At 40.2% G+C, this 15,092-nt stretch overlaps 1 protein-coding gene across 3 annotated transcripts in view; it reads left to right on the top strand.

The window, feature by feature from the left end:
* LOC115139694 (SH2B adapter protein 3-like) overlaps window positions 1-15,092 on the top strand; it is a 57,276-nt gene that overhangs the window by 33,289 nt on the left and 8,895 nt on the right. For all 3 annotated transcript variants that reach the window (XM_029677363.2, XM_029677364.2, XM_065026480.1), the window contains exon 3: window positions 14,860-14,961. In XM_029677363.2, coding sequence (XP_029533223.1) covers window positions 14,860-14,961 — 102 coding nt within the window. The remainder of the gene's footprint in view (window positions 1-14,859; window positions 14,962-15,092) is intronic.

The raw sequence follows: 15,092 nt of genomic DNA, 5'->3' as shown, positions 1-15,092 counted from the left end.
AGCCCAGATATGAAAAGACCGGTCTAATAATGGAGAGAACGTATGATTCTTTAATAATCGAGCAGAATTTTTAAAAATTCCCTGAGACCAAACAATCGCCTGAACTGTTTCCAGATTATTTTCAGAATGTTTCACAATAGGGTTTTTAGTGTATTTGGAAACAGGCTCAGCTAATGCAAGTTTTGAGCAGAGTAATGCAGCGGGGCCACAGGATGAGATTTCCAAGGTCATTCATTTCAGGCCTGTAACATCTGGGATTTTAATATTAGCTGCCCAGCAATAGTATTGAAAGTTCAGAGGTGCTAGACCACCCTGAGAGCGAGATCTCTGCAATACGCTCTTACGTATCCAAGGGTTTTTCTTGTTCCAGATAAAAGCAGATATCAGTTTATCTATGGAGATAAAAAAAAATGTCAGAAAGATAGGAATACATTGAAATAAGTATAAAAATGTAGGTAATGCATTCATGTTAATTGTTAATTCTTCCGCCCAAAGAAGTGTTCAAGTTTCTGTTTCAGGCTGAGTGTTTTTTAAATGTATTTTTTATTTTAACATTTTAACTAAGCAAGGTAAAATTCTTATTTACAATGACAGCCAAACCTGAACGATGGTGGGCCAATTGTGCGTCGCCCCTATGGGACTCCCAATCATGGCCGGATGTGATACAGCCTGGTATCAAGGGAAATTGGCTTTATAGAGATCTTTGAGATTGTGTGTGACTCAAATGCCTAATTATTGAAATTTCTGTGTAGTGACTCTGAAGGGCACATGACTAAAATAAATTTTCATGGCATAAGTATTAATAGGCATCAATTCACTTCTTTGTAGAAATAACCTTATACCCAGATATTTTATCAAATGTCTTTAGTAGAATCTGGATGTCTGGAAGACCAGTTAAAGAGTCAGACATATATAATAGCATGTTATCTGCATAGAGTGAGACTTTATGCTCTAAGCCCCCTCTTCAAATACTTTTGATAGTGGTGTTATTACGTATTGCTATGGCTAAAGGCTCGGGGATAGAGGACAACCCTGTCTTGTTCCACGTTGAAGTTTGAAATATTATTATTGTTATTTGTGCGCACTGCAGCCATGGGGGGGGGGGGGGGGGTAAAGAATTTTGATCCAGGACATAACATTGGGACCGAATCCAAATTGTTTGAGAGTATATAATCGATAATCCCACTCCACTTTATCAAAGGTATTTGAAGGCATCAAGTGATAACATCTCTGGAGTGTCAGATGAAGAGGGATTATGAAGTATATTGTAAAGATGTCTGATGTTGAAAAAATAATGATTTAAAAAAAAAAAAATGAAATCTATAATGGAGGTAAGTACTGACTCAAAACGGGAGGTAATCATCTTAGAAAGTATCTTTACATCACAATGCAGTAAAGAAGTTGACCTAAATGAACCACACTCAATAGTTTTTTCCCTTTTTCAGAATAAGTGAAATACATGCTTCTCATTGTTGAGGGTAAAGAGTTTGAGGGGAACGATTCCTCAAGTACGGAAAGCAAGAGGAGAGTTGATAAAAAACATAATTCACTCGGAAATATGTCGGATCCAGGGGATTTACCACACTGCATAGATTTAATTACCAACACAATCTCTTCTACAGATAGCTGCTGAATTAGAAGAACAGTTATCTTAGGTTCAACTGTAGGAATATCTAAGTTCTCAAAGGTGTCGAGTAAGGTGGCATTACCAGCTGATTCCGAAGTGTATAATTGTGAGTAAAATTTATGAAAGCATGAATTGACCTCTAAATGATCAATACATTTACCCAGCTTGTCAGTTATCTCAGGTATGGTTTGATTTGCAGCTGGTGTGCGAGCATTTTCCCTGATTTCTCTCCATGTTCATAAGTTTTGTATTGAGATTTACTAATTTGATTTTCAGCTTGTCGAGTTGAAAGAAGATCCAACTCTGTCAAACATTGTTTTAGTAAATCTGCAGATGGAGATTGGGAATATGCCATATCCAAATCCAAGATTTTTTTGTAAATTCTCCTAGGCGTTGAATATTGCACTTCCTTAATCGCACTGTACGAAATAATTTGTCCCCTTAGATAAGCCTTCATTGCTTCCCATACTGTTGTAGGAGACATTCCATGGGTTTGATTAAGCTTGAGAAATAGCTCAATTTAAGATTAAATAAAAGCAACCAAGGTTTCTTCTGATTGCAGGAGTGAGTTAAGTAGAAGTAGTTTCATAGTAAGGGGAGAATGATCCGAAATGACTATAGCTTGGTAATCACACTCAGTGATAAGTGGCAGAAATCTATTGTCTAGGAAAAAGTAGTCTATACATGAAAGGTCTTATGAACTGGTGAGAAAAAATAATACTCCCTTGCTATAGGATTGTGGAAACGCTAAGCATCAGATATGCCGTGTCTTAAATGGCTAATTTTTGGATACTGTGTTTGATGAAGATGATACCTTAGGAGAGCTATGATCCAGATTGGGCGACAATTCATATCACCACCTAGTATTAGTGTGTGTCCATATTTGGTCATCGAGAAAATGCATTTGTGCCAAATTAACTGTTATCCTAATTTGGTGCATAAATGTTAGCTAAGATAACAGGTGTATTATACAGTCTTCCTACTACAATAATGAGACGGCCTGCTGAGTCTGCCTCTACACTTGACATTACGAATGGTATGTTTTTACTAATTAAAATGGTGACTGGAAAATTGGAATGATATGATTGACCGATCCACCCTCCTTTTAAAAGAGAGTGGTCGAAAGTGCAGAGATGTCTCCTGAAGAAAGATGATATGTACTTTAAGGTGATATGATTAAGAAAGAACCCTTTTACGTTTCACTATGTGATTTTAAAGATTTAACATTCCAGCTAGCAAAAGTGTCCCTCATGAGGTTAGGCCTGGCCATGTAGAGTCAGGTGGGGAAAGGATAGATGCCATATTACAAGAATAACTGATCCAATAAAAATGTTTCCAAAAATAGCAACAACAAAAAAAAATGGAAGAATTAAAAACAAAAACAAAACAATACTCTGAAGCCTGGTATGAAAAAGAAACCCACCCTGGTCTCCTTATAGAACAAGGAAACTGCTAATCCCCACGCAAATATATCCACACATGACGTGCTTGTAGTGGAGAACACTAAACCTAACGAGTAGAGAACCCTGCTGAAATAGTGAAGGATTTTAAACAAGTTGCGCATAATAAATAAGAGTTATTTTACAACCCAAACTAAGCTGTTTTAAAAGCAAGTATAAAACGTTTTATAAATCGCATCACTAGCAGCAACGTCTTTAAAGAAATACTTGGTGCTTTTTTAAATTGTATTTTAAACCCTCCCCTAACCTGGACGACGCTGGGCCAATTGTGCGCCGTCCTGTTGGACTTCCTGGCCACAAACGGTTGAACCCGTGTCTGTAGTAATGCCTTAGACCACTGCGCCACTCGGGAGGCCCAATAGAACTGTGCTTTATCTACCCTGGATACGGGTACCATTGAGAAATAGAAATGAGCAGCCCATGGTAATTAGGGATGCACAATATATCAGTAAGCATATCGGAATCGGACGAGATTAGCTAAAAATGCCAACATTAGCATCGGCCCGATGTCTGTCTAGTTTAAAGCCGAGGTGCAAAACCGATGTCAAAGCTGACGTGCATACCTACATAACGTAGGTAGATGTAGTAATGACGCCACAAAAAATATAGCTCTACACGTGCAACACAGCATTCCTAACCTAGCCCACAATGTCTGCTGTGTGGACCGAGCAACAAGACAACAAGTCAAGCAGTCATTTGAAAGAGTAAGACAGTTTCAGCGAGACAACTCAAAGGCGAAATCCATTACCGGAGTTACACAGTATTGTTGAAATACACATCCATGAGCTACTGCTATTAGCTTCCATTTGGACCAGCGATGTCAGCCCCATGAGCATGCAGAGTCTGACAGCAGAAAGTAGCCTTATGCATGGGAGGCTAGGAGCTATTTATGTGTTCTAGGCCTATAAGCAGGGGTACTCTTATACAATTTCAGATGGTCCTGTAATACAAATGTCCTATGTGACAGAAGTCCGGATGCATTGTTATGTATCGGCATAGTAACAAACGCCCACCTCGCAACCCATGAGACCCCAAACACCCTTCTTGTTGGCAGAGAGAAAAATTTGCATTTTCAAAGCACATTTCCTGTAATTCTAAAAATGTTCCAAGTCTTATGTGTGTTCATATGATACCAGGAGGCGAATCCTATAAAATAAAATTATAGCTGTATCACTCAAAATAATCCCATATAAGGCTTATTCCCTGTTAGCTTCTGATAGCTAATGATAATATTGCACAAGATAGGCCTATTTGAAACATTGCCGTCTACTGGCAGCATTTTACATGCCAGATTCAGAAGCTAGAAAAGCCCATTTGAAAAAAAGCTTGATTAAACCCATTTGATTTTTGCCACATAGAAAATTAAAAAACTAAAATTAGTTTTGCAGTCAGTTTCAGTAGCCTATAGTTTTTATTTCGGTTTACTAAATCGTTTTTCCAATCTTAGATTTTATTTTAAGTTTTTGTTTACTAATAATAACCTTGATATACACACACACACACACTGTTTTTCAAATCCATCGGTTACAGACTCATTTTCAGCCGGCTTCATTTACCACTTCAGGCTACTTTTCATTTAAAAGTTTAAATTCACTAGTACGTCGAGTCCTCTCCCACTAGAATGAACTAAATGCATCTTCTGGTGATCTATTAAAGCGAGCAATGACAGGGAAACACTGCAGAGAGGAAGGTTTCACTCTCGCCAAAATCTGTCCAAAATAAGCCCAAGCGTTTCAATGGGACCTAAATTTCTCACCTGCCTTCCCGCCTTTGGGACAACAACTCCTATTGTTAGGGCGGCGACATGAGTATCTCGTCATTATACTGTGTAGCTATACTGTGCAGTCAAATTTCTTTACACTGATGGAGAGAGCATGATCCTCGTGAATTTGCTTGCCCCATGTAAGTAATGTAAGTGGTAACGATGAGTCGAAATCCACAAAGGATTTCCCAGGTTTCCTTTCCTAGGATGTTGGGGCTTGCCAGACCGTGACGCTAAAGTGAGTGACACTTCTCGTCAGTCAGCGTAGACTATCGCATCGGTGTGAGAGCCGTTCATTTGTCTCCTTAAATTGTATAGGCTACTGTTAGGCCTCGACTTTATGGTGATTATCTGTAGATACATTATGAAAACACCTAATGAAGATGGTGAATAATCACTAGGAACAACTAAATGTATTAAAAATGATTTAATTTGCCCAAGATAGATATTTCCTGCAACTTTCTGAAGAGACAACGAGAATGCCCGTCTGTGTGCGGTGCGAGCGTCTATCACTTTGTGTAGCGATGATGCTAAGTCAAACAGTCTTCTGGTAGATGGAAAGGCTTTCACAAAAACCTTCTCAATGAAATGTTAACTACAAAGTAGCCTATGGTTACCTGGCAGAATATTATGATTATTTTCAGCAATCCAGTGGGTACTTGTTTTGCAAACTCTACGATCAAGGGTGCTACAAAAACACTGCTAAAAAAACAACCTCTGGCTAGGTGTGCACTTGAATTAAAGGGTAACTACACCCAAAAATCAACTTTTCTCAGATTTTTCCCAGTGTTCTCCTGATGGGGTTTAAGCATTGTTGTGGACTTTAAAAAACAACCAAATGCAATGTTCTGTTATAAAATCACAAAAAAAGGTACTTATTTTTCATAATAATGTGGGCTATTTACTTCATACTTCTGTTTCAATAAAATACATAATTTGAAAAACAAACATCATTGTGGCACTTCATATCTTGCAGTATAAATATAAATATAAGGCTTTAATCTCAAGAGAAGACAGGTTCAATTTTTAATGTTCTCTTACTTAGAAAATAGTCCTGATCATATAAACCTAGACCTGGACAATATTCAAAACTACTAGCAAAACACTGAATTCATAAATGTTCTTCTTTCTACACAGTACCACAACAAAAAAATATAGTTTTTACAACTGTTTGAAGCTGGTGGACCAAAACCGCTGTTTGAAACTGGTGTAGAAATTGTATTTCATCTTATTAAACAATATTTCACAGCAATTTAGATGGCACAATGATTTCCTACATAATAAAGAGCTTGTTTTCTCACATAAACTGAAATTGAACGAGCAGTGTAGAATTTTAGCAACCAGGAAATGACAGAGCGTTTTCCACTAGATACGTAGCCACAAAGTCACAACAGGTTTCCCAGTTAGACAACACATGCCGGTCCTGCGTGAGAAATCAATAGGCGAATATCATAGCCAATCACAACACTGGTGGGTAAGTAGTACAGTGATACACTATCATTCCACTATTAGCGGCAGATATATTCTGGACATTTTCTGAAATTACAATGCAAAAATTCTGTGTAGAACCTTTAATGCGCTGTAATATCTATTATTACCATTTAATTCGAAGATACTTGACACAAATTCTAATAGACAAATAGGGTCTATTCATTTCTGTTGACCTCTGTCACTTTGTTTCCCTGGCACACATTGAAAGTCGGTGTCTCTGAAATGTTTCCTAGAAACCTGTCATTTCTCAGTTTTACCTCGGCCCCGCTGTCCCCACATCCTTGCTGATGTCATATCTCGCTAGATCTGATTGAGAGCTTTATCACCATTCTATTCGCTGCTGGTCCCTTTAGAGACTCCAGAGAACAGCACTCTTTTCTGTGACACTTCTGAGGATGTAGGGTTTGAAAACCTGCTTCACCATGAAAAATGCAAAGCATCCATGCTGAAGCTGATTAGCAAGCACATAGCCTAGTGTACCGGAGGCCATGGGTGGATGTGGTAAAGGACCTATTCTAAACGTGAACTACCAAATTCTCAATAACCTAACCTAATGAGTTTGTCAACCAAATTAAATCTAAATCAAATGTGACATATGAAAATCAAATCCCCTTGTATTGTGTGTGTACTAATAGCAGAGGGGAACATTTGGAAAGTCTCTAGAGACAGTTCTGATGATGACGACAACCCCAGAGTCAGCGGAATGTTGGAGCAAAGCAGGCTTGGAGTCCTGCCCTGGGTGGACAGTGACAGCGGTCTTGACCCTCTTAGGGGATAGCGGAATTCTGGGTGAGGGGGGTGTTGTCATGGAGACGGCCTGAGAATGGGACCCTGGGAGGCGCTTAGGGGACCCCAAACTTCCTGTGTCTCCTCTCTGGTTCAGTATGACTGTGGGGGTGGGTCTGAACAACCAATATGTCTTTGTTTAAAGTGATAGTTCACCCAAATTACAAAATTACATTTTGGTTTCCTAGTCTATTACATTGCATTTATTTGATATAGTGATTTTCATTACAAACAAGAATCTTAGTCTATGGACAAGGTGTGATGACAGCAATACGTGCTTTAGTTTAGTTTCCCTGCTGCCACTGTTTCTAAATGCTAACGTTTTAGCATTTGTAACACAAATCCCATACGAGTCATGGGACCAATATAAGCATTTTCTGCGCATGTCCAAATCATCAGAAATGATCTCAAATTTATTGTGAAGCTCACCAAAGTCACTTATAGATGATTTGAATATTGTTTTCTTTTTTAGATTTCAAATATTGGTCCCATGACTTGAATGGGATTTGTGCTAAAATTTTGGCGTTTGGAAACAGTGCCAGCCACCGCCAGGGAAACTAAACCAAAGCATGGATTACTGTCGTACCTTGTACGTTGGTTTCCTTACCCCGTAAACAGTTTCTGTCGGTTTGTAATTTGGGTGAACTATCCCTTTAAGTGCACAATGTTAAGGTCTACAGCTGACACCAACACTTTTTTTTGTGTTGTCTTGTAAGTTGAAGCCTGTACATACAGTATGTGTAGCCTAAGTTTGTTTGTGAATGTGTAGATGAAGTAGGCCTATATGGGCATAGGCTTATTATGTAGTCTAACTCACGTATGTTTGGGTTTGTGAATGTGATCGTGTGAGTATTTGCTTTGCCACGTGTCTGGGTTAAATTGGCAATTTCCTCAAACCACAATATCAAATGTTATGTTTGTGTGTGAGTGAAGCTGAAAGACAGATGTGAAAAGCCGACGTGCACTCACTTGTCTCTCAGCGTCGTATTGAGTGGCTTTCTGCAGTTCAAACAACAATAAAAGGCACCCCACCACGGTTTTGGTACGCAGCTGATCTCTGATGTGCAATGTGGTTGGGATGGGCGCTGACTGAGTAGCATGAGACCCCCGTTCTGCATGTGCGCTGTTCACTGTTGTCACCCAGTAATTTCTGCTTCGCATCAAACTCTTGATTTGTGTCACATCTCTTACTGCCTACACCATGTTCTATTTCCTCATCACTTGTGGCTTCACAGGCTCAGAGCATACCTTATGAAGTATACAAAAATGTACTAAACAAGCTTGGAAACGGACAAACCGTTTCGATGCGTCGTGTATACAATCGAGGAGATGGTGTCTGGCATTTCAAAGTAGACAGCTACAGTAAGGGCAATTCCACGGTAACAGAGTGATGCTGTTCAGTGGAAATTGTTGAGAGTAGTCCTTGTGCATAGACATTAGTTTTCAAGTGCTCACAGGCTTCTAATGTCATCACCCTCACAAAGCCTTCCTGTCACGTACTCTTAATACATCAGTCACATGTAGCCTCTCTGGTGTTCTTTCCTGTTTGTATTAAAGGTTGAAGAGTTCTGGAGTTTTTCTTTACGCTAGCATGCCATGACCCCCACCATCTCTGATTGTTCTGAAATCGTTTCTGTATTTAGAAACCGATAATATTAACATTCCTGCTAAATTGTTTTATTGAACATTAATTTAGATATCTGAGAAATTAATCTTCATGATTGCACCCAAATTAGCCCTTTTAATTTATAGGATTAACATAATATTCAAGAAATATAGTACCAAACATCCGATTTGCATAAGACATGAGGAATCCAATTAAATAGTAAAAAGCCACCCACACATCCTACCCCATCAACCACTACACAGTATTCAGTTCAGTATGTCTGACAAGGCCTTGTTATGGATCTGCGGATTGAAGTATTGCTTTTTCATCCTTTGTAATGTATTCCCTGTGAATCTGGTGATGCTTTTTTCCCCCTGTTGAGAGAAATGAGCTGTTGAAGTTGCTTGCTTTATTTACCATGAATTACTGTAAAGTTTCACACTAGATGCCGCTGTTCCTGCTACTGCCACATCCTTTTATACATTTTGCTGGTCTCTTGTGTTTATTAAATCATGGATCACAATATTTTCTTAGCAATTTTGGATTGAAAACCAATAGCTTTTGCTCATGATGAAAAGCAATTGTGTGGTGATCTTCACAAGTCAAGCCAGTCCTCCATGAAAGCAATTCACTCTAGTGGTCAAAACAAACAAAACATCACCAGATTTAGGGCTGTGGCTGTCGCGATTTTTTTCCCCCAGCAGGTTATTGTCATGCAAAAGTTCACTGGTCTCGCGGTAATTGACTGTTAATTAACAAACACCTTTAGCATAACTAGGCCTCCACACACATAAGCTGCTGATGTGGCTTTTTTGAACATCTACAACCAATTTAATGTACACCATCACAAAAAATCCTTTATTTTAGTCGGGTCTAAAGTAAGGTACATGATGCGAAGAAATTGTATTTCAGGTGAATAAAATATGAGTTGGCCTACTGTAGGCTTATGGAATCTGGCTATGCACCATGCCATAGGCTGTATGCTTATAAATCCTGTGCAATTGTTTTATTTTAATGATTTTAAAGAGGAATATAATTGAACTTAACGGGAAACACATAATTTATATTTTATTCAGTTATGTAGCAAGTGTGCATATTGAACGTAAAATTGATAATTTGAAACCGGTCCTATATGCTAGATTTAGTTATTTGGCAATTTTAGTTGTGAATGATTTCAACCTTGGAATGTCGTAGAAATCAACAAACTATATGGGCTACGTGGTGGGACAGTCTGGCATTCTCTGGATTTATGCCGCTTTCAAAACAACTGGGAACTCTGGGGGGAAAAAAAAAAAAAAAAAAACAACAACATGATGATGTCATTGATCTTCAGGTTGTAGCTCCAGAAAGAGGCCAGATTTACAATTCCGAGTTGGATGACCGTTCAAAATGTATTTTCCCAGTCAGAGCTCGTTTATTCCTTACTTTCCAGTTTTCTTGAACTCACTGAAGTCAAGTTTTCGCAGTTCCAAGTTAACAGTTGTTTTGAGCGCAGCACAAATCATGCTTCATTGACAGCATGGCCAATGTTGAATGTTTATCATTTTAAAAACTTGGAAAAGAGCCCCCTAATCCCAGATTTGGGACCACACAGCCACTTTCACTGATTCCTTCCAAACTAATTATTGTTGAATTTGCAATTTCCAACTTACTGTGTAATGTTGATGTCCAATGGCCGATGAGCACCAATACGTTTTATCTGCAATTTAAAAAGGATTTACCAGTAGATTGTCAACTTGATTCATGACGATGACTGCTAGCTAAGATTTTGAAAGTATGATGTTGACATGATCAGTCCAATCAAAGCTACTGTACATATAACGTAATGTGATGTCATTTTTCAGTGGCCAATGACTTTGAGCCTTCTTGGATGGGCACTTCTAATGTAACTCAATGGCAGCACCCAAGGGGCTAGAATTCTTTGAGGTCTATCCTTAGACTTGGCAGGGATGTAGTGTCCCCATGAGTTACAGAACACTGAGCCAATCACGCCGCACCGTATTTTCTGCTGGCTTGCCCCACCACCACAGAAAGCACTGAAATAGGCTGAAACACCTTAATTTTGGAGCTTCCTTACTGAAGGAAACAAAAAAGAGACCATGTTTGTATGCAGCTTTATTAACCAAATTATATTTTTTTATACATTGTTTGCAAACTGAAATGTGACACTTACTAATGCCAACATAATATGCAAAACAGGCAAAAAATATGGAGCTCAAAACAGGTGTGCCCTGAATGACGGGTCGCCACTGGCCATGCATAATATGCGGTAGGCTATGTATTGTGTAACTGCACAATCATAATTTTTATTCGGGTTGTTTTTTATTTTAGGTTTAATGCATATGCTTATTTGTGTTTTTAATTGATCATCACCTTAGAAAGTACTGTCCATTTCGTTGTGTTAGGCTTTGAAACAACATCCACAACAACCATTTTACATTGTTTCAACCTGCTGTTGAACTTATTTCTTCAAATTGATGATCACAGTGAGGTGAGTTTTACAAGTATGATAGGCCTACTGTTTTGATACGTGTTTGATGTGATTTTCAATATAATTTGCATTGATGTCAGAGTAGTTAGAGGGACAATTGAGCCCTGAGTATCAGGGCATGATGATAGTTAGCAAGTTGAGTACTACCAAAGCATGTCCAGAGTGCACAAAAGGAGATTATGTAACTCAAAAGTCACGTGGAATTTTACTGCATTCATGACTCATGACTGGTGGTGTGGTGATAATATGATCACAGCAACAGTCCTAACCAGATTTACAGGGAATACATTGCAAAGTATGAAGAAGCTGCAGCCCTGTACTTCCTGTCAGACATAAAGTATACTGAACTGATAGTGGACATACAGTACACTGGTTTTCAGGGTGGGATTGGCATGGGGTGTGGGGCAACTGTGGGTGGATGGCTTTTGATTAATTTGATTGGATTCCTGAGGTCTTACTCATTGTTAGGAAGAATTATGTTTTGAATCCTGTGGAATCAATTATCTTAATTTCTCTTATGTTTCTAACTACATAAAAGATTTCGGCGCAATCTGAGATGGTGAGGGTTGGATATTCCTACCTTTTTTTGCCAGTCTGTTCCACTTGTTTGACAGTGTCAATAGCTATTGATCTTTCTTGCTCTTATCAATCAACAAACACTATGTATACATAAGTATTTGGACACCCCTTCAAATGAGTGCATTCGGCTATTTCAGCCACACCCGTTGCTGACTGGTGTATAAAATCGAGTACACAGCTGTAAGTGCTGTTATTGTAAAGTGGAAACGTCTAGGAGCAACAACGGCTCAGCCACGAAGCACACAAGCTCAGAGAATGGGACCGCCGAGTGCTGAACGCGTGCAGCGCGTACAAAACCGCCTGTCCTAGGTTGCAGCACTCACTACCGAGTTCCAAACTGCCTCTGGAAGCAACGTCATCACAATAACTGTTTGTCGGGAGCTTCATGAAATGAGTTTCCATGACCGAGCAACCGTACACAAGCCTAAGATCATCAGGCGCAATGCAAAGTGTCAGCTGGAGTGGTGTGAAGCTCGCAGCCATTAGACTCTGGTGCAGTGGAAACGTTTTCTCTGGAGTGATGAATTACGCTTCACCATCTGGCAGTCCGACGGACAAACCTGGGTTTGGCGGATGCCAGGAAAACGCTAACTGTCCCAATCCAGTGGCAAATGTAAAGTTTAATGGGAGGAGGAATAATGATCTCGAGCTGTTTTTCATGGTTCGCGCTAGGCCCCTTTGTTCCAGTGAAGGGAAATCTTAACGCTACAGCATTCTAGACGATTCTATGCTTCCGACTTTGTGGCAACAGTTTGGGGAAGGTCCTGTTTCAGCATGACAATGCCCCCATGCACAGTTATGTCCATACAGAAATCGTTTGTCGGTTGGTGTTGAAGAATCTTACTGACCTGCACAGAGCCCTGACCTCAACCCCATTGAACACCTTTGGGATGAATTGGAACGCTGACTTGGTCTAATTGTCCAACATCAGTGCCCGACCTCACTAATGCTCTTGTGGCTGAATGGAGGAGTCCCAACAGCAATGTTCCAACATCTAGTGGAATGCCTTCCCAGAAGAATGGAGGCTGTTATAGCAGCAAAGTGAGGACCAACTTTATATTAATGCTTGTGATTTTGGAATGAGATGTTTGACAAGCAGGTGTCCACTTACTTTTGTTCATGTGGTGTGAACTGACAGTTCGGGGTTAATGGTTACTTGGATTGTTGATACTTGACAAAGCTGTGGAGTGCGCACTGAACCTCGGGTACATTAGTTTGACAGTACAAAGGCTTGGCGTTGTGCTGTATCGTGGATATTTGTGTAGGCCAATTTATCATGGCTGGTATGTGTGTTTGTCTATGTTTAGCGTATATGTGTGTGTGTGTGTGTTCAGCATTTGGTATATATTACCTCCATCCTCCCTCAGACTCAGCATGGTGAATGGGACAGGTTACATGCCCACCGGACTGTTTTTAAAAATAATTTGACAAAAAAATTTGGAGTGTGTGGAAGGTAGGTTGATGGAGTTGGCAGAAAGAAAAGCTGTGTGTGTGTGGGCACGCACTCATTTGTCTGCTTTTTTGTACACACTAGGTTAGTCAGTTAATCATTTCTTCTCAGATTCCTTCAATGAGTCAAATACTTTTAATTTCTCCCTAAAGCTGTTTGGATGAACAATGGCTCTGTGTTATTAATTTATACTAAGACTCATGAGGAAAGGAAATGAGGGGGAAAGGAATCTCCTTTTGATGTGCCCAACCTGTCTGTGATTATTCCAAATGGCACACTTTTCCATATGTAGTGCACTACTTTTGACCAGGGCCCATAGGCCACGTCCCAAAATTAATTCACTATATAGTGGATAGGGTGCCATTTGGGATGCATCCATAGACATTCCTCCCGCTCACACACTGTCACAATTGCATAGGGTCATACTCCTCTGACTCAGCCTTCTGGAATACACCTCTTAGGACCTGAGTGTTGCGCCAACTGTGCTTTGTTATGCTCTGCTGTTTGATCCCCATTTCTAGGATTTATTGTAAAGGAGGAATTTTAGGGATTATCTGCACAAAATAATGGAGATCTAGGCTTAGTAATTGGCTGTAGAGTGAGGAGATGTACTTTTTGGGTTATGCCGTTCTGACTACACCATATGCAAATACATATATACATATTGTTTCCACCCACCCACCCACTCTCTCCAAGGTACACCTGCCTTAACATAGCATAAGGATTCCTCATAACGAGGTGACTGGGGTTGATATCACATGGACTTCATCCATCCCGGCAGCCAGCACGTGGAACAGCTCACACATGACACACACAAAAGCCTAGCTATCATCAGCACACAATGAGCACCTGCTTTCTTTCCCTCCACCCATTTGCGCTGGAAAGAAAGCGACGAGATTCAATTTGGAAAATGGTGAACTCTCCTCCTCTCGTCTCCTTTCTTCCTTCTGAGCTGGGCTAGAGAGTGTGTGTTTCGTGAGCAGTAGCCTTCCTCCAGCCCACTCTCCGGGTCTCTCCAGTCTGAACAGGGCCTGGTGCTCAGTCCAGAGAGCTCCACTGAGGGACGCTCCAGGGTAAGAGCCAAGCTGGATTTTCAAGAGCAAAGACTCATACACACAGGCACACATACTTTAGACAAACTGAAACTGAGAAGGAGAGGCACGCACACACAACCTGCATGTCCCAGTGAATGTGCGTTTCCCACTAGTTCCTCCACCATCTAGTACCCCTCTCCATCCAGTTCTGGAGCTCTTGTCAGAGAGATCTGTAGAGCAAAGGGAAAACATCAAAACAGCGATAGATACAATTCATGCAACCTAATATTTCTACTCTCCAAACCAACACAAACTTAACCTCCTCACCACAAACACTGACTAAAATGGTCCTGATGAACAAAGATGTACGTAAAGCAGAGGCAAACTCTAGCTTGAAACTCCTCTTAATGTGGCACAAACACACTTGTATGACTTATGTGGTGTTTTAAAGGGAGTTCCGTCAATGTGGTGTGTTACTGGAACAGAGTGTTGTTTGAGGGGTCTAGAACATGACATGCTGTTTCAATGTCTTCTCTGTCTCTCTCTCTCTCTCTGGGTGTGTCCATCTTCCAGGGCTCTAGTCCCAAACTGACAGTTCATTGTGCAGACATCCTGGAGATCCGCCGCTGCAACCGCCTGGAGATGCCCGACAACATGAACACATTTGTTTTAAAGGTGAGGAGGAGACTCTCCCCTGCTAGTGATGCTGATCCATCTTCCTGCCTTGTGTCGTGTCCCTCGCCACAAGAAAAGTGTATACACGCAAGCAAGCACACACACACACCCTCTGCCAAACTTGTCTGTTT

Source organism: Oncorhynchus nerka, linkage group LG13 (assembly GCF_034236695.1).
Source record: "Oncorhynchus nerka isolate Pitt River linkage group LG13, Oner_Uvic_2.0, whole genome shotgun sequence".
Classification (NCBI taxonomy): domain Eukaryota; kingdom Metazoa; phylum Chordata; class Actinopteri; order Salmoniformes; family Salmonidae; genus Oncorhynchus; species Oncorhynchus nerka.
The sequence above is the reverse complement of the archived record's forward strand: the minus strand, read 5'-3'. Positions and strand labels throughout refer to the sequence as shown.